Source organism: Plectropomus leopardus, chromosome 17 (genome assembly GCF_008729295.1).
Source record: "Plectropomus leopardus isolate mb chromosome 17, YSFRI_Pleo_2.0, whole genome shotgun sequence".
In the NCBI taxonomy this organism is placed as follows: Eukaryota; Metazoa; Chordata; class Actinopteri; order Perciformes; family Serranidae; genus Plectropomus; species Plectropomus leopardus.
This window is the reverse complement of record NC_056479.1, coordinates 11,447,691-11,473,397: the sequence shown is the minus strand read 5'-3', so window position 1 is coordinate 11,473,397 and position 25,707 is coordinate 11,447,691. Positions and strand designations below refer to the sequence as shown.

The window sequence follows — 25,707 nt, the reverse complement described above, 5'->3', positions numbered from 1 at the left end:
CTCATTTTTACAGGAAATGTACAGCAATTCTCTGTTGTTGAAAACCTTGTTTATTGTTTGAACAAGGACAGGAGGATACACAAACCTATAAATAACACAACAACCCTGACCTCCATGACACCTTATGCACTGGAGGGTCTATTTGGATAATCCAATATGGAGAATTTAAAGTGAGTGTCTTTATTTAATAAATAAATAAAAAAGCTGCTGGGGTTCGAGAGCGTAACATTTTAGATGAGCTCGTCTCGTCTAATCCCTGCCTCTCTCTGGGGTGAGCCACAGCGTTTATGCCAGTAATGAAGTGCAGTGAGATGAAAGCCTTTTTAATGGGATTTAGTTAAACTGGGACACAAACCAGAAAGTCAGGGAGAGGGGAGGAAAACGCTTCCTCATCATTGCAGCCAACGTCATTGTTATTTCTGTTCTCATGCATGACAGGCTTGCATGCTGGATATGTGTCACCTATCTTTTCTATTGGCTCTGATGAATGTCACTCACTGACATGCTGCTGTAAAGTCATATTGCTTCTCTGGTTTTTCTTTTCTTCATGTTTAATTTTCCTATTGACTCGATAATTTTCCTTTGTTCTCTGCTTTCATCCCCTGCTGGTCAACAGCAAACAAAGAGAGACAGTATATGTCGCAGGTTGCATTGGCACATTGTGTGAGTGTGTGTTTATAGATGACAGGCTGGTTGGGTGGTTCAGGTTCAGTCTGTAACAGCCAAATATGTTCAGATCTACATTATCTGTGTGTGTGACAAGAGAGATCTACATGGTGACACAGTGCAAGACTCTGTGTGCGTGCGTGCGTGCGTGCGTGCGTGTGTGCGTGTGTGTGCGGAGCTTGCATGCCATATTATACTGTATCTGTCTAGTGAGGCATTTGGTTGTGTGTAGTAGACAGTCAGTGTGCAGAAGAAACAATCCTTAGCTGGAAGTTGAGACACAAAGCTAGCAGCCCCAGGCAGTTTCTTTCTTCTATGATCTGGAAAAAAATCACATAGACACACAGCAAACACACACACACAGCACATCACAGCTTTATTAAAGTGCCAAGAGACACAAACCGGCGTAAAAGGTACAACTTTTCCACGAAACTACATAATTTGTGCTGTTCTATAATAGAAATGATGTGACTTAGAGGAAGATTTTTGGGCTAATTGTGCTGTAGATCAGATCTACATTCAGATCAGCATGGCTGGTTGCACCAGATAGGACTTGTTTGTCGTCTATTTGCTATTTGCAGTGGACAGTTGGGAGAAGAATCAAAAGGTGTGATATGTCTAAAGATTTAAATATTTTGCCATCTAGTTTGGTTGTCGCTACTTGTCCCACTTTGATTGAGCTGTCTGGCTGGAGGTGGTACCATTGTTGTCACTGAGGAGCTGGAAAAATAACATTAAACAGTCTGAAGACTAAAAACATGGTGTTGTGCCAGTTGTTAGAGAACTATTCTATAATCCATTCGATTTGGGTTTTAATGCAGAAGAACTGCTGTGGTGAGATTTACTTTGGTCTTACACAGTTCACTAACCTGAAGCTCTTTGCAGACTTATAAAACTTGCTGCACACATTAGTTCAAGTATCACTTCACCTGTGCCTTTATCCTTTGTTTCTCTTTGTTTTCTCAACATATCTGGCACATTTCAAGAGAACAAATACCCATTTCTTGTTAGACCTGTAAGGCCAGAGATATACGTACTTTTAACTATGCATTAATGTGCGCATGAAAGTTGTCTTGCTTATCTTGTGTGCATTTAGGGCAGTGGTGTGCACATTTAAGGCCGACACATCTGCAAGATGCAACTCACACATGAATGGAAGGGGCAGTGTTTGTAGAAAAGAAAAACATGCTTGCTGTTGCCTTGACATGCTTGATACAGACGTCAGATGTCAGAGGGCCTCCTTGGCCTTTATCTGTTTCTCAAATTAACACCAACTGACCAGCAAGGCTCAAAATGACCCCAAATACATGCATATGATCTGCCAAAGATACACCAAAAACTACCAAAACAGGCAAAACAACTACAAAGAGGCACAAAATGTCCAAAAAGGAAGAGACATGACCTCAAAGAGACACAAAATGACTACAAAGAGGCACAAAATTACATTAGAGTCACAAAGCGACTACAAATACCCAGAAAATTACTACAAAGATTCACAAAATGACTTTAAAGAGACTTCAAAACTACCTCAAAAAGATGAAAACTAAACATAAAAGACACAAGATGATTACATGGCAAATCTTCCCAAAAGAGGCACAAAACAAATACAAAAACACATAAGATGACTAATGACACACAAAATTACTACGAAGAGGTACAAAATGACCTCAGTGAGACGTAAAACCACAAAACATGCATAAAGACTACAAAATACGAGACAAAAGCACCACAAAGTCTGTGTGTCTTGCACCTGTGTAGGAGAGGTGCTGGGGCCTTTTGCATATCTTTTCCCATTGTTTCATAATCTGCCCATGCTTACACACCACCTACGATGGCACTGTGCTCGCTTTTTCTGCCATGATTCATGTTGATCTCAGACTTATAATAATAAAATAAAATAAAACAACCTCCTCAGTGTCGCCATGTTTATAGTTTACATTAAGCAATGCTGGAAGTTCTATACAGTCTTCATTCAAGACGTGGCCGCCAACACATTGCTATAAAGCAAGTATACCTCTGGCCTAATTGTAGTCTATGTGTAAAATGTGTGGGATATCTGGGCTGATATTTTTTACTATTCCTCAGGACACACACGCTCCACAACCTCTGACACCTCACACAAAGCAAAACAGGATTTGCATACCAGGAAACAAGTCACTGTGAATGGCTATCGCAGGGTAGCGTTCAGCCTGTGAGAGACAGTGTGTGTGACCAGCGGTGAGTCCAGCTCGCTCCAGCCAGCCAGCGATCCTGCTGCTGCTGTGATGAGTTTGGCTCATGACCTCCTCAGGGCCGCGCTGCCATACTGGCCCCCTGCTTATTGTTCTGTCAACAGCATCTGTTGGGTCTGATAACAGGATTAGACCAGCCCCCTATAGGCCTGCTGGAGTTAGCCAGGATTAGCCAGCAAGGCCTATGTTTTCATACATGTGAGTGTCTGTGTTTGTACAGTATGTGTGTGTGTGTGTGTGTGTGTGTGTGTGTGTGTGTGTGTGTGTGTGTGTGTGTGTGGATGTGATATTAACTCAGAGTCAATCCCTTTATGCTGGCAGAGAACTTACACCACAACAAAAGAGGTTTGAAACCAGCCCTCATCCAGCAGATAAAACCTAATTTCATTTTTTTGTTGCTATCAGTAGTGTACCTTACAGATCTCCGAAAGCCTGTACCATGGATACTCAACTTTCTTTACTTGGGGGCCACTTTTGATAAACAACAGGGGGCCAGGGGCCAGTCACAGCAGCCCCGTACACGTTTCTACTATTTTGGGACTTTTCTAGGATTCCTTGGACATTTGTAGGATCTTAGGACATTTCTAGGTTTTAGGACATTTCTAGGATTCCTTGGATGTTTGTAGGATTTTAGGACATTTCTCAGATTTTTGGACATTTCAGGATTTTAGGATATATGTAGTATTTTAGGACACTTCTAGAAATTTGGGATGATTCTAGAATTTCAGGCTATTTCTATTTTTATACTTTTTTTATGCACTCTGGCACCTTATGGGGTCATTACTTGAGTATTTTTATGAGATCATTGCAAGGATGGACGCTTGTATTAAGAATTGGCTCTCAAGTGCAAAGCAAAGCCAGCATTATTATCCTGACCAGTAGATTGAAGGTCATGTCAAGGTCTAGTAGTGTGTTACTCATGAATATTACATGTTTCTCTCCAACTTCATTACACGCCGTCCTGATTTTCTGGGGAATAAACAGTTTCCGGGGTCGTGGAAGCAGGCGTGCTAATAAATCCCTGGAGTAGAATCCCATGAAACGTAAAGCAGTATGATAATAATCTCTTTGAGCCATTTGGGTTTTTTATTTGTTGTGGCGCCTTCCACAATTATTTATCAGAAAATCACTGCAAAAGATGAGCCAACAATAGCAGTTAACATCTGGGGAGACAAAAACACACACACACAGGTTGATAACTGCCGGTGTGAGAGGCACACAGGAAGGGCACAATCCCAGAATACACATTGGGAATCTCACAGGAGCATGGCAACAACGTCCCCAGCCTCCTCGACTTCCCCCTGGGATACACAAATCCCACTTCCCCTTCACCACGTTTTCCCCGCTGAGAATACACCTGCCAAAGCGGTCGTGCTCCTGTGACATTCCTGCCAAGCCCTGCACCGGCTGATCTGTTTGGTTCCACTTGACCCAGGAATTTGGCAGTATTTTGGATTAAAAGTGGAAGAAAGGTGTGAGACCTGATATACTGTGTGTGTTTTCCCGTCTGTGTGTTTCTGTGTCAAACAAATAGGTGAGAACCTTTGTTGGGGAAAAAAAAACAGAGCTACCCTCAGTGGCTCAGAACAGAGCGCTCACTGTGTGAGAGACGAGTAAATAAAGTAGTAGTCAGTCACGTACCACTCCCCATCCTTTCTTCTTCGCTCCGTCTCTCTAATCTGCATCTTACTCTCCTTCCAGAGTCGTAATCAAGGAGGAAAACTTCCAGCTGCTTAAATGATGAAGCCATTGTGCTGCTCCATGTCATGACACAATATCATACCCGCAGTTTGTGCTCTCCCTCACTGCCATTTCTCTCCCTTCTCGAACTGACACACACAGTGCCATTGCAATGATTTGAGACATTTCACAGAAATGTGGCTTTCCTGTTTACCCTTCCATCCTGGCTTGTCAAGAGCTGCATTTAAAATGGCTGGCAGATGCCATGTTGCAGTGTGGTGATTTGTTGGCGTGTACAGTGTGTCACCGCGACTCGCCGTGTCATGCTGCACCATTCATTTCCCACCAGTCAGATTAATCAGACACTCTTCAGAAGAGGCCACTGGTCACCGTGGCTGCGTCTCTTGCTTCGTAACAGAGGCAGAGCTGAGGCATGAGCCGAAGAAAATGGTGGAGAGATGCAGTTTAATCTCTCCTGGACTCCTCAATCCTCCTCAGGTCAACTCAAAACAAAACTGCATGCGCAGTATACAGCACTGTATTTTAATTTATAAACATCAGTCCTTAGTTTAATAAAAGATGCACAGTGTGTACACTCAGAGTTCACAAACATTTTCAGGTCAAAGCCCTCCAAATACGTTTTCACAGGCCATGTATCATTGATTAGATTCTGTTGTTATGGTTGGGGATACCTTTTTTATACAGACCGAGTATGGACAGGAGGAGAATAGAGACACTTTCCCAACGAGACCCAATAATCAAGTGCTTATCTCAAGCTTTAGGTTAGATGTATTGGCTACCTGTTCAGCAGCCCAGTATCACAGCAATTGTGTTTTTATCAGACAATTCTGCGGTTGATGTTTTATGTCCATTCCCAATAAGTAGTGCCTCTGCAGAGAATATCTGACTTTCATGCAGAAGACTGGAGTTTGAGGTCCATTGCAGACATGCAAATTCACTTTTTTAACTGTTGCCACAACATTTTACCTAACCTTAAAGAAGCTATATGTGGCTTTCAGAGCGTTAATGTAGCAGCAAACCACTATTTGCCTTGTAAAGATTTATTTGAGTGAATGTGTCCTGGAAAAAAAAAAATGTTATGATACCTCTCTGTCTGTAGAAATCTGTGGTATATGTCCTGGCTGTGCATGCATGTTAATGCATGCCTAAAAAAAATTTGTTGGTTCTGAACATTACAAAATATTTTCATTTTATCAATGTAAGCAGATAAAATCGCCCACTATAAACATTATATCTGGCAATAGTGTTGTGTCCAGAGTGTACCTCAGCCCTTCCCAATGGATGCTTTGAGTGCTTTGTTCCCTGAAACCCTGTAAAGTTTTGATCTCTTGATTAAATTTTCTGATATTAGACTCACCCATAAATGCATAACCATGCTCCTCATGTGCTCACTGACAAAGTGAAACCTCACAGAGTTTAAGGCTCAGTAACTCAAGGTGCTTCTGTGGGAAATTGCCCTTTTTGGGAAGCCACCTTTGAGCACGCGCCTTTCTTTGTACAAATGGTTGATATTTAGAGCTCATACACACAACATGAAATTAATCACCATTGGGATCACTTTCAACTCCAGTTAAAACAATTTCAAGCGTTAATGGTATTTAATTTGTTTGTGATTTGTATTGTTTTGTGTGATTTTCTATGGAGTTTTATGTATTTGTACATAAAAGAGATCCATGAAAGGCCAGCTGTTGTAAATGCTGTGGTTTGTAGCATTGGACAATCTTCTGTGCATGTGTAAATGTTATTTAAATGATTATAAGGGATAACAGAGAATGAAATGGATGCACAGTTGGATTGATTGAAGGAGTTTGGACCCCCTATAAACAAATGGGGATTTTTTTTTTATTCCACTGCCTAAGAGGCTGAACTCAGGGCACATAAGGCTCTGAGGTGAAAAAAAGAGTGAAAACTAATCAATAAAGACACTCTTATTGCCCTCTCTTCAAGCCAGTTCATCAATAATCAATAATAGTGAATTATTTTGTGAGAGGGTGATGGCATTGGAGACTGAAGTGAGCTTGAGTATCTCTGCCTTTCTCTAGTGTGCTGAGAGAGGGAGAGAAAGCAGTAAGGGCAGGCAGAGAGCTTCAGACGCTCCGTTTTGCAACTTTGAACAAAAAGGCGCCGCTTCCCTCTGCCGTGCTCCTCTCCCCCCGCCCCCTGACAGAGCCCGACTTTCTGTCTATTGTCCCGCCATCACATTGACTCCCTGTCACTGCCTCTATCTATTATCCGAACTCTTCTGTCTGTCAGTCTCTCCTGCGCTCTATTCCTCTCCACACTGTTAGCCTGTTTCTGTCAAACAGTCTCTCATTCCATGTCTTCACGGCGGCCCCCGCTCTTTATCCCGACACTTGCTCCATCTCATTTTAACAGCCGTTTTATCATATATAACCACGTCTGTCTCTGTGCGAGCACCCACCCCAGGCGTGCGTCTGTTCTGGGTCTTCATGATGATGAGTTCACATGTGCAAAGTGCAAGGTACACACACACACACACACACACACACACACACACACACACACACACACACACAGGTCCACATCAGCATGCACACACACATGCTCGTAGTTACACACACACAGATGGTGTGCAGGTGTAAGATGTGACATAGTCCAGATAACAGGCCATCGCCTCCTCCTGTCTACATTGCAATATGAAACAGGCGAGCCTGGATTCCAGTGACACAGCTCATTCTCTCACCGCCTCTCACTGCCTTTGTGGCTCTATATTGTCTGTTTTATTTGTCCTTCCTCAGATAGATATGATTTGTGTCTATTTGCTTGTGGGCCTTTTGCTGTCTCTGAAGAAAGTTGGCCATATATTGTGTTTTTTTTTTAACCGTAGCGAGGACACTAGACAGTCTGCAGCATCCAAACATTGAACATTAAACACTGCGCTTTAACTGGTTTGTTTGTAAGCCTGCAATTATTATATGATTGTGTCCTGATTATGAACAGTCATAATTCATAACTCCTACCACAAAAATATACCCAGCTTAATAATGCACCATTATGCCCTCTGGAATGACTCATACCTGTACTGTAGTGACACAGTTACGCATGCATTCACACTGGATTTGCACAGAAGTGCTCACACACTGTTGCTATGTGGCTTGTTCTCTACAGTATGTGTGCATGTTTGTTTATTTGCGTGCGTTTGTATGCGGAGGAGGGGGTGGCGGTTGCAGATTGTGCTCAGTCCAGTAGACCCCTCCCAGTCAGAGCGGAGCTGTCTCAGCTCGTCAGCATTAGACTCGCGTGGCACCCTGATCGGCCTCGACAGTCAGCCACAGGAAATGATGGGACGTGAAACCGCCCACAGCACCCATGTGACCCGGTGTGCAGGGATGAGTGGGGAGTCAGGAGGGCGGGGGGTTGTTGGTGGGGGTGTTGGATGTGATGGAAAAACAGGAAGGCGGCGAGGTGATGTGATGTGTCCTCACAATAGCAGAGGCAGAAACCATAGACCCGCCTGGAACAACACAGACAAGATGCACAACACCTTGGCACGCACGCACGCACACATGCACTAACATGCACACACAGACAAATCTCATGCTCATGTACACAAAGACACATACACACACACGCAGTGACATTGGGTGCATGCCATGGCTGCTGTGATATTTTATCCGGTTGAATGGCAGTGAAATGAATCTCAGCATGCCTGGCTCTAGACCTTTAGGATCGTGCCATTGTCTTTAACTCCACATGCTTCAGCTGCCAAACACAAACATTGACACATAGACAAATACACACAGGTGGGACCAACCTGATTATGGCTTTGACGGAGAAAACAGCATCCACTGCATGAAGACACGTAAATAGACAGGGTGAAAAGTCATTTAGTCTATAATCAACTGTTTGATATGAAAAGCACCTCATTGATCTAGAAACTTAATTAACCACATGTCCTTTATTCATTCACTCGCTCCATGAATCAACGAAGTCAACTAGTTATTGTTAGCTAGTGCTTTATTGTTTGGTGAATGCCTGTAAAGAAAAAAGAAAGATCAGACATTTTTATTAAAAATGCTTGTACGTGTATGGAAACTGCTTTTTAAACGTACAGTACTGCATTTTTAATAAATTGTTTTTTCTTGGTTAACCTGATGCAGTTGCCCCAAATAAACTGTTCAATTATGTGTTTATTTTTAAATCATTTTTCTAAATATTATTGAATTAAATCTCTTATAAAGGAAATATGCCTAACAAAATCATAATTTTTACTGAAGGTGCCTTACCTTTATTTAAAAGTGTTCTCATAATTGGTAGGATTAATTCAACTGAGTTGTTTTGCCTCTTATCTCCCCTGCTGCTCAGCCTTCACTTAGTGATTTGTTTTTTACCTGAGTAATTTTGTCATAATCTGTGTGCCTTTTTTTTTTTTTGTCGCTACAGTATAGGAAAATACACCAATCACAAAATTCCAAGCCCATAGAAGAGTCAATCTTTACATTATGCCTACTGTTTATAGATTTTGACAGTATCAAAAACGACCCTCTTGCCTGCCCTCCCATAGCCTTTTACCGCCAAGATTAGCGTATTTATAGAGGTTATTTAAATGCCAGAAAACCCAGTAAAAACAGGCGATTGCCAGTAGACCTGAGACATGTACACCGCTCTTAGTAAACAAGCATGCCTTTCTGTTATTTTTATTTTTATTTTTTCCTGGTGTGTCACATTCCACATCACGCAAAACATGCCAGTAAACAGTAGAAAGCATCATGGTGGCCAGTGAAGATGCTTCAGTGGTTATTTCTTTTTTATATCACCCACCTTTTCAGTTTCTCTTTCAGACTCAGTGCAAACTAAGTTTTAGACAATGTTTGAGTGCCCCTTTGGTGCATGGATTGTATCACTGGATCAAGCCAATCCAAGCAGGAGCCGATAAATACCTGTGACTACTGCAGTTATTTTTCCCGCGAGTGGGTGCTGATTGTAACCGTTACCTTGAAATACAAAAGCCAGATGTTGTGGATGTGAGTGAGTAAGGGGGTCTTCTTTATCATCCATTGCCTTGAAGTTCAGAGAGTGAGATCGGTGTGTGCTGTACACTCGTGCAGATTTCAGTGAACAGAAATGCAGAGGAATGGCCTTGCAACTCTTCTCGCCGACAGCTACTCCCATTAAATAGCAGTCCACTTTCGTGTTTTGATACAATTGGTTTTCAAACCTGATGTGAACAGTACCCGAGTTCACATAATCCATACGTGAGACCACATTTCAAGTGGACACGGTCATGTATCAATTGACTATTCCTGGGCACAGTAGACAGTGTTCACAGTAATCAAACAAACAGGACTTTATGGTCAAGTATACTCCGATCTGAGCCTGGGTCCCTGATATGAAAGCCTCTTAAGTCATTTATTATCTACACTGTATGTCATGCTGGGTCTCTCTATGCAGAGTAATTCCTCCCAGCAGGCCTTCACAGACGGGGCAGAGTGAGGTTATGAGACAGGTGGGGCTGTAACTTGGCCTTGGTGTGAAGGGGACAGGGAGATACAGCATGCATATACAGGGTTTTTCCAAGGCCCAAACCCCATAGCCCTTCACATTTATGGCCCCCTTTTTTACAGATTTTCCAGGCCTACCATCAGGTGCGTCAGACGATGTCATATTTCCAGGCAAGAGCGAAACCCCAGTGTTTCCACTGGGCCCTCCGTGGCTCATACGTACCTCTCCGTGGATTTCTTTCCCCTCTCACCTTCAATATCCCCTCTCATCCCTTTAGATTGAACCACATCTCAAAATCATAGCTGTTTCTCCTCTCTGTGCCTCTCTTTCCATCCTCTGTCTGATGGTCTGCTTCCATACTGTCACATTGTGTAAACCTGATGGAGAATGCCAGAGAGCTCCTTTGCTTCTTTGTAGTACTCTGGTTTTACTGTCATCCCTGCTGCAGTTTTGATGCGTGGCACACAGTAACCACACTACAACCATGATGTCTCTCTGTGGCGGTTTCAAGTGTAGAATATTTGCATGGATGCTCCTCTGAAAGCACAAAGCCTTGTTCAAAAAAATGCATGTGAACCATTTGGATTCTCATCCTTTCTTTGAACATGGTATGCACCCACAAGTGGTTTAGCTGTCATAGTTTACTGTCTTAAATAAATGATATGGCACGTTCCTTAATTTTACTTAGATAAATGCTAAGTTGACCTTGTTGATTGTGAGGACAGTCACTAACCACATTTATTATGTGAAAGCCCTCGCTTTCAACTCTGAATAGCCTTATCTTCAGTGTACAAAGCAGCATTCTGCCACTGCAATGACTCTCCTTCCCTTTATCTGAGCCAACGAGCACACTCGCATCCACTGACTGCCTTTTTGTATTATTTATTGAACACAAAGACACGAGCTCTTCAAGGTGAATGCCACCAAAATGTACCAACATTTTTGTGAGGGCTATGGCTTAATATAAATCACTATACTATATCTACACTCAGACAGCCATGTGGATTATTAGAAATTATTAGCCCTTTGTTTTTACCTTGATTTGACTGATTACCATATACAAATTGAAGTGGAAAAATATGGTTAATGAGTTTTTCATTGGTGGCCTTGAAGCAATAAAAGCTAGAAAAATTTAAAAGCATGTGTCGACATTTATAAAGTTTTTCTCCTCTTTTAAATACTTTATAGGCCAGGGCACTCTCATCAGTATGTGTGAACATGAGTAACCCTGCAAAAACAAGAAAGCAAGAAAGCCAGTGTCTAATATGTGGTAATGTACAGCCCGGAGCCTCTCCACTGATAATAAATAAGAGATTGATTTTTGGCCTCATGCATTGTTTGTCTGTTACAGTAGAGCACTACAGCAGAAGATGATAATTTATTCAACATCCGTCAACCTGGCTGTTGTCACTGTAATCTTTTTCCTTTTTTTTTTTTTCGGAACCATGCGCACAGGAGCGCTACATCAGCCTGACTATGCAAAGTTAATCAGTCTTTCAATTCTGCCTTAAAGGAAATACTCAGGAATGTATGCCTACATAGTCTGAACCATGCTAAAACATTACAATAATGCTAAAATTCAACACTATTCTTTTTTTTAAAAAAAATGTTCTGGTTAAGAGCAAGTAGGACATTTATTATAGCTACTGTGACATCACCAATAGCTTTGTGGATTCCCATTTTGAAGCCTCAAGTTCAGCATCTCAGACGTCGCTATGTTGTTTTTTTGAAAACAGAATTTACCATAATTTAGCGAAAAGCTGGAGCTGTGAAAGAGCGATGGGTGGATCTGGATCTCACTGAGAAGCAGCATTCAAAACAGCCCTGCTCTTAATTATGCATAACTTAAAGCCTTACCAAAATGTAAATGCATGAGGTACAAAAATAATTCACGCCCTGCCCAGCTGTCATGAATGAAATTAGCTAAAGACCAAACTGTTTTTTGTACCAGGCTATAATGTTGTTTATATCTTCTGTAAATTTGGGCATTTTAACATGTGGGTCTATAGGGATTGACTCTGTTTTCAGCCAGCCTCAATTGGCCACTAGATGAATTGCCGTTTTTGTTACTTCTGCATTAGCTTCATTTGTTTTAACCTGAGAGGTTGCCACTTGGTGCGGACCAGACACCATGCTATCAGGGCATGGACCTACAACTAATTAATTATAGGGGATTATTACATTTTGACAGTGTTTTTATTTTAACCAGCACAAAATTTCTAGCATTTACTGTGATTTTGTGGCCTTGGAAACTCACAGGCCAATTGAACCAGTTCCATGTTTTTTACAATTGATGGTCCATGTCAGCTCACAGGCATGTCAGCTGCGGACCTTGGCAGACATGGGCGGATGAATATACACGCACAGGGCTAAATGATATTAAGATAAAGGATCAATGAGTTTAGCGGACTAGACTGAGGTTTTTGCAAGTTCGAGGTTATATGGCCCCACTCACGACTCTGAAATGTCACTGGCCTAACTGTGCTGTGTATTGATAAATCTATGATGCTGTCCATGGTGCTGAAGTAGCAGACTGATTTGTGATTTGACCTCTGTCATTTCATCTCGGCTCTACAATATTCTCTGAACTATTTATAGGAACTACCTTTTAAAAAAGTAACAAATTGCCTACTGTGTGTAGCAATACCGCTGAACTCACTCTTAAAAAAACTGAAATGTATAACCCCTTTAATTACAGTGCCAAGGCAGCAATTAAGGAATAAAAGCACAATTCAGCATTATTCATTCATTGTTCAGCAGTAGTCACTGTCACTGGCCTTGGAAGTGTGAAAGCGAAAATAGAGTTGAATAACAGAAAAAAATGAAGGAAAACAAGGGACATACTTTAGTTGATCTGTAGATGTGTATTCAAGGGTTACGTTGCAGCATGTAGCTACGGTGTAGCTGATGTGTGCCGACTTAAAAAATTTAACTACACATCAGGGCTGCAGCAGCTATTGACACACCATTAACTGACATTATTCAGCATGGGTTTTTTGTGTTCTCTCACGTGTTTCTGACTTTTAGGGGTTGCAGAGAGTGAGGAGTGAGGTTTTATTCTATTACACAGAATAAAACCTTAGTTGACTGACTGCCAGGAATAGTCATATTTAGTAATAGAGCAAGGTGGACCTCCCCACCATCATTCATATCAAAAGTAAATGAAATAATGTAAACAAAGCTCCGGTGGAGAATACAATTAAGCAGAATACAAACTGATCGCACATGATGCATCCATCTCATGTTGCTGTCATATCAACAGGTGGAATCAGGCAATGGGCTACAGCTTATAAACTGTGCAGTACTTATCTACAGCAGGTCTCCTGTAAACTCTTTCTATTTAACATAAATTTGTCTTTTATAGAAAATCGTTCATGTTGTGAATTTTTATGTATCATACTAATAATGTTTTATCACCATCAACATACATTGATGTGATTCCTTGAAGGTTGACTATGACTGTAGTAATAAACCTTCAATGCAATCTGACTTTTAAATCTTAATTTTTAAATGTGTGTCAAGCTGGCAGATTTCCTTATGGAAGCAGCATGCAAAAGGTCAGGGGTCACCTAAAATATAGTGATTTATCCTCCAGGGAACATGCAGCAGATTTTTTTAAGATCACTTGTCTTGGTTGCTTAAGTCCAGATCTTTGAATCCGCCCGCTCTGAGTTGACAGATTCATCTGGAATTGTTACATGGAACAGCAAATTCTCCATGGAAAAGTAATGGTTTCAGTGAGCGCTGCAGGGGTAATAATGATGTTCCAATGAGCACAATGGGACAAACAATGGGCGCCAATTTTTGAAGTGGAATTACAACTTACTTTTGTCACGTAGATTGTGAAAGACATCTCTAAATTGATGGATACTTTTTTTGAGCTTTACAACCCCTACAAAGTTTCTTATTGCACTCTTGAAATCTAATTCATTGGTTAGGATTTTGTATGTCTAGAGCAGCTGCACGATTAAATCATTTTATACCCATTTGGCATTAAACAAGAAATTAGCCACTCAGCCTGCTTGCTTTGTGGGCGCAACGATACAGAAATTCTGGCTAATTTTACACCCAGTAAGTTATTTTTTGGCTTCATTCACCACTTGGCAGGAATGAACTGGGCCCCACCTCTAACCCTGTGTCCAATTCTCTTTACACATTCATGGCTGGAACCAATGAAGAGTAATAACAACCTTACAACTGCAACATGTCTTCTCAATATCACCTGACAATATAGTCATTGCTTCAATCCATTTTTTAATCATGACACAACCAGTATGCTGGCTGAGTGGACAAATTTCAGATTGAGGATGGAAATGGAATTTAACCACTTCACAACATCACTTCTCTTGCACTGCATTCAGATGCCTTTTGCAATCATTTTAACCTCTTTAACCAGAGAGAGTTGGTTTGATTTATTTATGAACACAGGGAAAACATTTTTAGCAACTTGGAAAGAAATGTCCCGCAAACTTTAAAAAATGTGTTTAAGGTGATCAGGAAATTATTTTAAAAATTCTTCTTCTTCTTCTTCTTTTTTAGTTTTTTTTAGTAATTTCTTGAGTTTTATTGTTTGTATTTTGTGTTTTATACCCCCCCCCCCACCCCCCCTTTTTCTTGTATTTGTTTTTTAACTAATTTCTTGCTAATTTTTCCTCCATTTCTTGTAAAGTTGCTTGTCGCCCTTCCATGTCTTTGAAAGTAATCAAGCCAATTTGCCCAGGTTTCAAAGGGTTAACAAGGTGACAGTTCTGTCTTTTAGGAAGATTTACTGTTGGTCATTGAGGCACCAAGGTCACCATCGTAAACAAAGGGTATGATACTACATCCATGTCATGCCAAACTGAATAGTAGTTGAAAAAGACATCCCTGTGTTGGACATTCTGACTAACAGCCTGTAAAGGAGCCTCTGCCTTGAAAATATAGGAATCTTTATATGTTACAGCTATTTAAAACCACAACCCTCCTAGGAAGACAACAGCAGCAAGTTGTTTTCCTTCAAGGCTTTCAGAGAAAGCAAAAGCACAGGGGGGGTTCAAGTTCAGCACAAAACCAAATACAGGCAGAAATAGTGTAGATGTGTGCATGAGTTCTCACACGAATCTTCCATTCAGCCTAAGCGTCCAGTTATTCTTGGCAGCAGTTACGTCAGTGTGTCTGTGGACGCTCTTGTGGTTTCTCTTCCACTCGAAGCACGAAGCAGACATTAGGATTCCCACCTGCTTTTCGTTCCTCTCAGCCAGCAGTTTCCCCTCTCCACCTGATCTTTTTCGCTCCCCCTCACCTCCTCCTCCTCCTCATGCTGCTCCCCTCCTTCATCTTCCAATTGTTGAACCCAGCCAAGACAACGAAACACATTGATGATTTATTTATGTTAGGGAACCTATCTTCCCCTCTTTCCATTACAACTGTCTTTCCCTCTGACACACACACACACATACACACACACATACTTTAGCTCTGTCTCTTCTGGTGTTTGTCTGTCTGTGAAACCATATGTGACGGTTATGTTAAATGGGGCGTCCTCTCTCCTGTTGTGATGAGACGAGGAATGTGCAGGTGGTAGAGCTTACAAGCACAACACACTCTCTCTCTCTCTCTCTCTCTCTCTCTCTCTCTCTCACAAACACACACACTTCTCCTCTGCAGTGTCATGCTGAGATGACAGCATCTCACCGCTCTGGGGTTAACTCACATGATCCAGGTATTTGACACTACCTGCTCCATTCTTTTTAAAGAAACACAATATTTCGAGTGACAGGGGATGACGACATCAGCTGCAATAAGAAGACCTTTTAGTAGCAGACATTTGTTTGTGCTTTTAAGTGCCTTACTTCAAGAATTTCAAATATTATGAGCTCAACATATCTGCTGTAGCCTGGGTTATTTTTTGAACAGTTTACTGCACAGTGTCTGGCGGCTACATACAGTCTCGCCAGACATCGCCCACAACATTCACGTCTTATGTTAACAGGGGCGCCCTGGTGAATCAAAACCTTATGTTATCTGTACATATAAAATCTTGCTCATAAGCAGTACTGACAGGCCTGGAAATGTATCATTTATAGTTACTTACAGTAATGTGGTTCCCTTTTCTTGGCAACATACTTTACAGGGGGTTTTATAAGGTATATGTAGTAGTTTTAGTAATGGATCATGAATAATTTATCGATGCTTTATAGATCAAAATTAAGCCATTTGTAAGAACAATGCCGTTTGCCAGGTTGTTAAAAAATGTCCTCCTCCAGCATAACTTGCTTTGTCTTTCTATCACCGCTTACATTCTGTAAAAGATCTGCAGAGCTCAAACCAAAATACATTAATTAAAGACTAAATACTACAGAATTAATACCTCCACATGTGATGGATTATGAGAGTGAATCAACCAATAAGACAAAGGAGGAGGATGTGTGTCAGAGTATATAAATGTTCTTTGGTCGGGCTCTCTTTTACAGAAGGTAAGTAGTGGTGAATTAAATAATGGAGAAGGACACCAGTGAAATGAAGTTTCCACAACCTGGCAACCCAAATGTTCTTACAAATGGGTTGTTTCTTATTTATAAAACCTTGCTAAATAATTTATTTTACATATTAAACTGATGATTTAGGAAGATGATTTGTCTGGGGCCTAATTGATCTAAAGATAATGTCAACATTTAGAACAAGGGTACTCAACTTGCTTTTCCCAGGAGCCACTTTTGCAAAATGACAGGACACCGGGGGCCAATATATAAACAAACATTAATAAAGTTAAAAAAGGTTTTCAACCTTTTTTTTGTGCTCACTCATCTTTGCGAAGGGGCAAATCAAGTCACAGAAACCCCACACTAATCTCTATAAACAGACTCTGTATATCTATGCGCAGTCTGCTAGAGATTGGAAAAGATTTTGGTCTTAGAAGTAATCCGAGCAGTATTGACCAATCATGTTTGAGTAGCAGGTAAACAATCTGCGTGAAGAGGCACAAAAACAGTGGCAGAAATACTTAACCCATGACCCATTGGCTATCATTTGAAGATGATGTAGCTGTATATTTGTTGTATTTGTAATATCTGCATTCATATGCACATTTATAGAGACTAGACGAAATGACCAACACATGCAACAGGAAGTTATGGCCATGATATCTGCTGCTGTCATGGATGTATTAAGAGGCCTGTGTTAAAGGCGGGACCCCATTCATTCCTATGAAAGCTGGTACATGAAAAGCTCAACGACGACTGATAAAATTACTGGGATGATTGGCGCTGCTTCCGACTAAAGACTTCCACCGGCTGAGCTGGCTACTGAGCTGGTTACTCGCTCCTCTAACTTGAATGAGGATAGAATAATTTTATCTCATGGCTTTTAGACTTTCCAAATTTTATTGGACTGAAAGGATGAAATCCTGATTTATAAACAACCTGATTTGCTGAGGTAGTAATGCTCAAAAACTGTACTTTCTTATTTACAGATATATCTTTTCCAATGTGAGTCTGAGGGGAAAAAGTCTTTTGGGGCCCAGTGCCATCACATGACAGACTCAGGAGTTGTAATTCCACTGTTTGGCCACTATAAAATTGACTTCAAAGCCTAGCGCGCTTCCTGGGAGCTGACTACAATGTATTGAGTATCGACCTTTACCCCCAGAGGATTTATCGTCGTCAGACTATAGCTGATGGGTTACGAGATTGGCCCTACATAGGCCAGTTGTATGCGGGGCGTTTCTAGCTATAAATAATATTTTTATTATTTGGTGTGAAAACAAGGCTTTATGGTCATCTGTGTATAATCAACTTTATTAAATGTATTCTGCTTTTTTCTGGGAAGAGTTACCAATGCAATACTTTTCTGCTTAAAGATCAGATGAAAAATAAATATTACGGGGGAAAAATAGTTTGCAAGTGGGCAGTTGTGATTATTATAATAATGTTTTTTTTTTTTTTTACAAATACACCAGTCAGATGTGATGGAGCCCAATCAAAGATGATGTAAAGCAAATCTTATCAAAACACGATGGTGAACAAAACTCTCACTTTTTTTCTCCCATTTCTCTTTTAAAATCATGTTTGCTCTTACAGCTTGAGCAATCTGTCAGAGAATATTCTCATTTGCATGTTGACCAAGAAGCTAATCACCTAAAATACACACAGTTACAGTTGCCTTCAGGTGTTGTCATATGACTGGGCATTTCACACTGTCACCCATCAGTGTCTGTCTCTCTTGTCCACCCTTTCTCAAATTACTTTAGTTGCTCACAGTCAACCCTCTCAGTCCTCCTCCAACCTCCTGTCAGTCTTTCTGTCACTTAGTTAGTTAGTCTCTCTGTCAGTCAGTCAGGTAGTCGGCCAAGCGGTTACACTGTGAGGGCGTTCCCTCCCATTGCTCTTCAATTCATTTGTTTGTTTCTCAGAGAAAGAGGGTAAGAGAAGCGTGGAGAGATTTTAGTTTACTAGAGAGAAATAGTGAAGTGGAGAGAAAATATGCCAATGAAGTAGGCAAATTGCTGGAGGGACTGAAACAGAGAGAGATAGAGAGATGTCAATTTAGAGAGTGAGAGCTTAGTGTCAGATTTTCAAAAAGAAGAGAGTGTGAGATGGGAAGAATGTCCAGAGTTTGCTTTAGACAAAGATGTATTTCTACAGCGAGAGAGGGAGAAAGGAGAGGGGGCTGATGCTTTAGAGAGAAAAGAGGGGGACTGAAAGCTGTTAGTTTAGAGAGGGGGGCACTGTGAGAGCGAGAAAGGAAAATTGTTAGTTTAGAGAGAGAGTCAGCGAGAAAGATAGATGGCTGTTTGCCTCGTGTGCTACTGCCAGTCATTACCTAGTCAGGCCTCAGCGGCAGGTTGGCAGCGCCAGCTCTAATTGAGGAGGCCGGTGGCTCGGAACAGCAGAGAGAGAGGCAGGGCTAGCTTTCCTCTTTTCTTGTTCATAAATTAGCCTGTCACTCATTACATCCTGGCATGTGGTTGGGATCAGAAAACACCATTTCCAAACACATTTGCATTTGTCACAAGTTCCCATAATATAAAGCAGTAGCCTGGCTCTGTGCATGTTGAATAGAGTTGGGGTGATATCTGGTTTTGCCAGTCCAGTTCCGTGTACGAGCTTAACCAGTTTGATTTAATGCAAACTGTCTGAACCGTTCTAGCAATTTTAAAAGTTGCCTACATAGGCAACTTGTGCTAATGCCGTCACAGTCCATCATGTATTGCATAAGTAATAAAGAATATGACAATGTGATCAACATTATATTATGTTGTTTATAAACGAACTTGAAAAAGAGACAACATGATGTCAGGCCATGAGCCGAGCATAACATGAAGGAGATCAAATTTCAGTAGAAGTGGGAGGGGCAGAGCTGCACATGCCATTTTTCTCTTCCAGAGAGTCTGTGTGTTTGTTGGGGTGACAAAGAGGAGACATGTTATCCTGGAGTCTCTCAAGAAAACTGCAGCAATATGGCAACATTTTGGATTTTAAGCTGACGAAAGAGGTGCCCCAATTGGCTTCAGGTGCCGTTTAGAGCTTAATGTGGCCTATTTTATGTTTATAGGCTATCTGACTCTCATTTTGAAAGCGCCGCAATGGACGATGAACAGATGATTTATGAAGTTGAATGGAGGAATTATATACATTTAGTTCAATTAAAAAAATCAACATAGGTGTCAGCCACTTTGAGGGAGTTTGCTGGGGAGCTGAGGTTCTGATAAGGTACATGACTGTTGCTAATAAAAAGCTAGGCGACTTGCTGTGGGCCGCATTGCATGTAATTTTCAGTAAATACCACAATATAAAACGTCTGTTGTCTTTTCAAAACGAAACATTAAAAACTGATAGCTACGTGGGATGGGGTGAATTGAGAGCTTTGGTGTAATGCAATACAACATGATACATTTATATTGTATGTTTTGTAGTGTTCATAGTGAATGTGCATGTATGTCATGAGCTGTCCAGTTTATATTTTACACAAGATGACTTCTGCACAATGATGTTGCCAGCAGAATAAATAAGATAATTTACAGCTATGCATCAATATCCATTAACCCAGAGGAGTGGCAACAGCATTCCCGCACTCTCGCTCATCAAAAGCAGCTGTGTCACTCTCATCACGCTCTCGCCTTCCCGCTGCATATTGGAAAACAAAAAGGTGGACATTACGAGGCTGTCACGCCATGGCAGGTATTGATCAGGCTGCTCCTGAGAGACAGCTAGATGAACTTCACATCAGCACCAGAGAGAGGATTTGTGGGGGTTTATTGCCATCTGTTAATGACTGATGCACATTGGAGATGTGTGAGGAAAATATAGGCACAAGAGGGAGGGGAGGTGGGTTGGAGGATGTTGAGAGAGTTGCCCAGATGCCACCGCTAAAAAGATGTCACATGGTATTAGGCTTGCTCGGCACTGTCATCTTCTCAGGTGACAGCAGCTATCTCCATATTTCACGCTTCCACTTCCTTCCTCCCCTCAGGTTTTGTGCCCTCGCTGTCATGCAGCACCCAACACACTTTTCTCTCTCTCCCACCTAGCTATACCGCCACAGCCCATCCACCCGAACCAACCCAGCCCACTGTGGTGACAGCGCCGGCACGGAACAGCAAACACACACTGCATGATAATTACAAGACGCTCACCTCCTGTGTAGTTTCCACCTTACCTTTCCATCCTCAAAATCACAACAAACATCAATGCAGTTTCAACATTTCTGTCACATTTATTGCAAATCTTTCACTTCAATTCTCGTATTGAATCCAGCCTTGTATCCTGTTAGTATATGAAGACAGAAAGTGGACAGAAAAGTCCAGAGTTGTGGGAAGACAACTAAATTTCGAAAGACTCGAGTGTGACAGCTTGACCTTCTCTTCTCTCTGGGGTCTGTCACTCATCACCATAGATACTCGGCTCTCGGCAACTCAGTAAATACCATTAGTATCAGCAAAGTCCACCAGTGTTAACTGCAGATTCACCGCCCACCCTCTTACTCATGAGGAGAAAAATCATGTTGGAGATTATTTGTGCTGACCTGACATGCATTACAGCACTTACACCATAGCAACTTGAAAGGAGCAAGTGTGATAAAATCATTTCATTTGCGATGACAGTTTCAACACTTTGTTATGTTGGCAAATCAGTCAATCCAGTATTAAGCCTCTAAAGATTATCTGCCCATGAGGTGAGCTAATGTTGTGATTTTTCCTTGGTTTGAGAAAAAAATGTGAAAACGATTGGTTTAAGTCAAAAGTAAAAGCAGATCGCTCTAATAGTACTGAAAATGACTTCATTAAATGACTGCTTTTAACATTGAATAGAATTGCTTTTCTAAGAGAAACAAAACATCTTGAAAATAGTTGCCAAGGTTTGCCATCATAATTAGTTCTGAACATTTTAACCAATTCCCACGTTGCATTAGAAATATTCAGTTATTCCAATCCTCCAAACTGGAAAAAACAAACCTATTCACTTGTGGTGGACTTATTCATTAGGGGAAGACTTATTAACCGATAACTTGCCTCAGTTGTTTTGAGAAGAATACAAATTTAAAACTCAGTACAAATAATGCCTGGTTTATGTTCTCTGGCATCATTTTCTAGTGTAGAAATTGCTACATTTATGTACTGCAGGTGAGTCATTAAGATCAGGCAGGACATGTAGAGTGCAGGACTTAAACAACAGAGGCCTCCACTTGTGGCTAAATTTAAGCAACAAAAGCACTTTGGTTAAGGTTACAGACAGAGTTTGGTAATGCAGCAGCATCATGTATCACTCAAAACTATAGACTTTAAAATAAAAATAATGGACATAGCCACCCTGATATTGCTGACTGGTTTGTGGACTTTCACTTTGAAGCATTGTTGGCATTTTGGCATCACCTTCTTGGATTTGTGGATGCAGAAGTGACCATAATTGGACAAGAGGGTGGAGCTATGGTGGAGTGAGGAGTGGCTCTGACTGAAAGCCCAAGGAAACTATCAGCGTAGCCTGTCACTCAAGTGGCCAGCCCATAAGTATGCGTAAATTTGGGCCTTAATAAAAATGTAAACTCTAGTTATAAAAAATCACCCTCTGTCCAGTTGCCATGAACGTAAAGCTTAAGCTACAGAGACCAAAACGGTTTTATGTACCAGGCTGTTGACATGTTTATTTCTGCTGTATATTTTAGCATTTTAAATATGGGGGTCTATAAGGATTAACCAAGCAGCAGACTGAGAAGTGAAGCCAATATGGAAGTGCTAAAGACTGCAGTCCTTCAAATGGCCACTTGAAGCTGTCTCCAGAGGTCAGTCAATCCCCGAAGATCTCTGTGTCACAATGCCCGATCTATCAGCAAAAATAAACATGTTCACAGCCATTTTCACAGTTTGAGGCACTTTGCATTGGGTTTTTTTTTTCAGCCTTAGAGGTTGCCATATGGTCAAAACATATTTGCTTTTGCAAATTATAGTATAACTTTTTATTTGTAGGACACGGGTTGTAAAATGAACAGTGCTTCAGTGGTACACTATCAAATTACTGTAAAACTACAGCCAGTTTCTTACAGTTACGTACCGTTTTTCCAAAATACAGTAACATAGTAAATCTTGATGCTTTTTGTAGCCACAACTACAGTTATTATAACCAGTAGGCTGTTGTATGATTTTACAGTGTAATTAATTATTGTTATTTCGCTAATTTAGGCGTAATGGAGGGACAGAAGCAGGTTAGCTACAGTATTACACTGTAAACCTCACATACTGTACCAGAGTGCTGCATTACATTTAACCATAATATACTGTTAAAGTAAATACAGTAGTGACACTATAAAATAATGGTAGGATGCTTATACCCAAAGCTGCCAGTAGTTTAACGTAATTCAAGGTAAACATTTATTTTATTGTAATATAGACCATTTAGAGTAACCATGCATTCTCACTCCAATGGAGTGACTGTCTTTTCACATATAGAGCAAATTATCATGGCTGAGGCTGACTGATGTAAAGCTTGGAGCCATTCCCGTGTTTCTAATTAGCCCTGGCTCTGGCGTGCCAGCCAGCAGGCTGACGGTTGGCATGAGGCAAGACAGCCCAGCTGCCCCCGTGTCCTCCACTCTGCCCTCAGGGGAGAGTTTCTGGGTCCATTGCTGCCTCTGTGAACGGAGAAAAGCAGAAACCTGGATCGGAGGGGAAAGGTAGCTCACACCCCACATAACACTCTGTCAGAGGCAATATTTCATGTTTAGAGGGAACTCTCCATCAGCAGTCTGATGTCTGCTGCCCCTCACTGCTGCCACACTCCCACTTCCACACTTGCAGTGTAACCCTGTGGAACGGTACTCCCACTACACCGTAACAAACAGACTGATAAACAGCATTGTGAATTAGATTAGTGATATGCAAGTATGAAATTAGAAAATTTAAATGCACAACAGAGGCAGCAGATGCAGCTTTATTGTTTGTGGTTGCACAGTGGATCTGAGGAACAATCGAGACACATTTTGAAGGCCTTCTCCCTCAACGATGACATAAACCCAGCAGTACCAGCAGACATTTCTGCCAAACCAGCAAGAGAGGGGGGAGAAAAAAGCGCAACAAGAGATAAAGGCAGAGAAAAACCGAGAGCGGCAAGTGTAAGATGAGATGGATACACAGTTTGTGGAAAGGAGAGAGACAGGAGGAAGGGGGAGAAGAGGGAAAAGAGGGGAAAGTGAACTGAGAGAAGCAGAGAGGGAGCAATTTAATGCTGTAATTAAGTTCCTGATAGCACCCTGGGAGATGTGCTTTGGCGTAGCTCCAGGACAGCTTAGCATTGCACCAAGGCACTTCAACCCGCTATCTGTGCTTACACACACACACACACACACACACGCCATTCGAACAAACAGAAATTTAATACGAGCAGGCTCTCGAGCCAATTCTGAATCCCCGAATATGTGTCAGCTTCACCAAATTATGCATCGACAAGAAGAGACACAAAGGAGGAGCAGACTGGCAAGAGAGATGGCTGTGAGAAACCATCACTTGCAGTCACTCTCCTGTCGCTCTCACTCACACACTGCCGTGCAGCTGCCTTGACAAGTGCACACAAATCATCCTTACGAGAGCTCGAATGGAGAGCTGTCTCAGAAAATATTCTTTTCTTTCCCTTAATGTTTACAGTGCTCCCATCATGCTTCTGCCACCTTTGAGTGCATCTGGCTGCGCCTGTTTTTTTTTTCTTTTTCCTCTCTCTTCTTTCTGGCTGCATGGCAGGGCATACACTCAAACATCAGGTTATGGTGCTGAACTGCAAGACAATAAGTTTGACAAGAGGGCTAATGCAGTGCCAAGTTGTACAGGTATGAAGCCTGTAAAAAAATAGCAGCTAATTTCCCCATCTGTGCATTCCTGTCAAGTTAAAAAGGTGCTCGCTGAGAGGAGGAGAGGAGAGGTAGCACTACAGAGAGGAAGAGATGACAAGGAGAGAGGACTCGGAGAGAGAGCGGAGAAAAGAGAGAGAGAGAGAGAGAGAGAGAGAGAGAGAGAGAAGGAACAGGCAATTACACCCAGCCCCTCTCAAACAGCCCCATTCCTCGCCTCCTTCAGGCCGAGCGGAGCAGTAGCACGAGCAATAGGATTTAACTGAGGATAACGCGCATCAATAGGATCGGAGATTTCTCGGGGATTGGTCACCAAAGACGGAGGAGGAAAAACAAGGATTTCGCAAAGAAATAGTTGTCATTAACAGTGACAAGGGAGGGGAACAAGTTCAGAATCCGACAGATTCCGCGGCTTTTTTTTTTAACAACTACCGGACGCCTCCGGTTCGCACCTGTGCATCGTGCCTGTCCTCTCTCCTCTGGGGATAAAAGTGCGTAAAATTTTGCCGTTTTTACGCACGGTGACACGCCGAGCTGGAGAGACGCGGATACGGTCCTGAACGCACGATGCTGATCGGTGAGTGTTGAACACCTTCCACTCTTTGCCGGTGATGATGTGGCTGCGCTGACTGGAGTAATCCCTATGATAAATTTATGACGGACACCCTCGGGTCCATGTGGATGTTGTTGTTGTTAGAAATAAAATTATTTGTAAGTATATCACTCTGTCATCCAAAACACAAACTATCTAACATTCAAAACGCGTTATTGAGAGGAACAGGCGGACTCAAAGTCGCTGTCCGTGTTAGAAATAATAATTCTGATCTAGTTATCGGGCGCGCGCGCACACTGGGCGTTCAGAGAGTGGCTTTATAATTACACATTGTGTCGGATTTCATTCATGTAGTCGTTTACACGCCGCTATAATGGTCACTGCAGAATTTAAACTATATAGATCAAGTTATATGGAGTTAAAAATAAATTCAAATATGTGCGTCCTGAGAGATGCGGAGTTACGGACACCTCAGCCCTGCTCAGTCCTCCATAGCTGAAAGTTTATTATTATATTGAAAAAAAAGCAGATTTATTTGGTCCATAAATAATGATGATATTAGATTTGTCTCCTCAGAAAATAGAGAAGAACCATCCCGAATGTGTGAAAATATAGGCCTACAGAAATCTGACCTGCATGTCACCATCAAATTCATGATTACCTCCACCCGCAAATAATTAGCAAATCCATTTTCGTTTAAGAATGATTGTGCTGGAATTATTGGCTTTTTGTAAGGCAGAAATGATTTGACTTGGAATATTTATTTATGCAAAATTTGCTTCA

The 25,707-nt window shown here is 41.5% G+C and overlaps 1 protein-coding gene across 4 annotated transcripts in view; it reads left to right on the top strand.

Annotated features, from left to right (window-relative positions):
- The window catches only part of znf385c (zinc finger protein 385C), a 189,461-nt gene that overhangs the window by 102,253 nt on the left and 61,501 nt on the right, over positions 1-25,707 (top strand). The window contains exon 1 of one of the 4 annotated variants that reach the window (XM_042505285.1): positions 24,887-24,948. The exons of the other annotated variants lie outside the window; for them this stretch is intronic. Coding sequence (XP_042361219.1) covers positions 24,939-24,948 — 10 coding nt within the window. The 5' untranslated portion in view covers positions 24,887-24,938. Of the gene's footprint in view, positions 1-24,886; positions 24,949-25,707 lie in introns of those variants that run through there. 4 annotated transcript variants of the gene reach the window in all.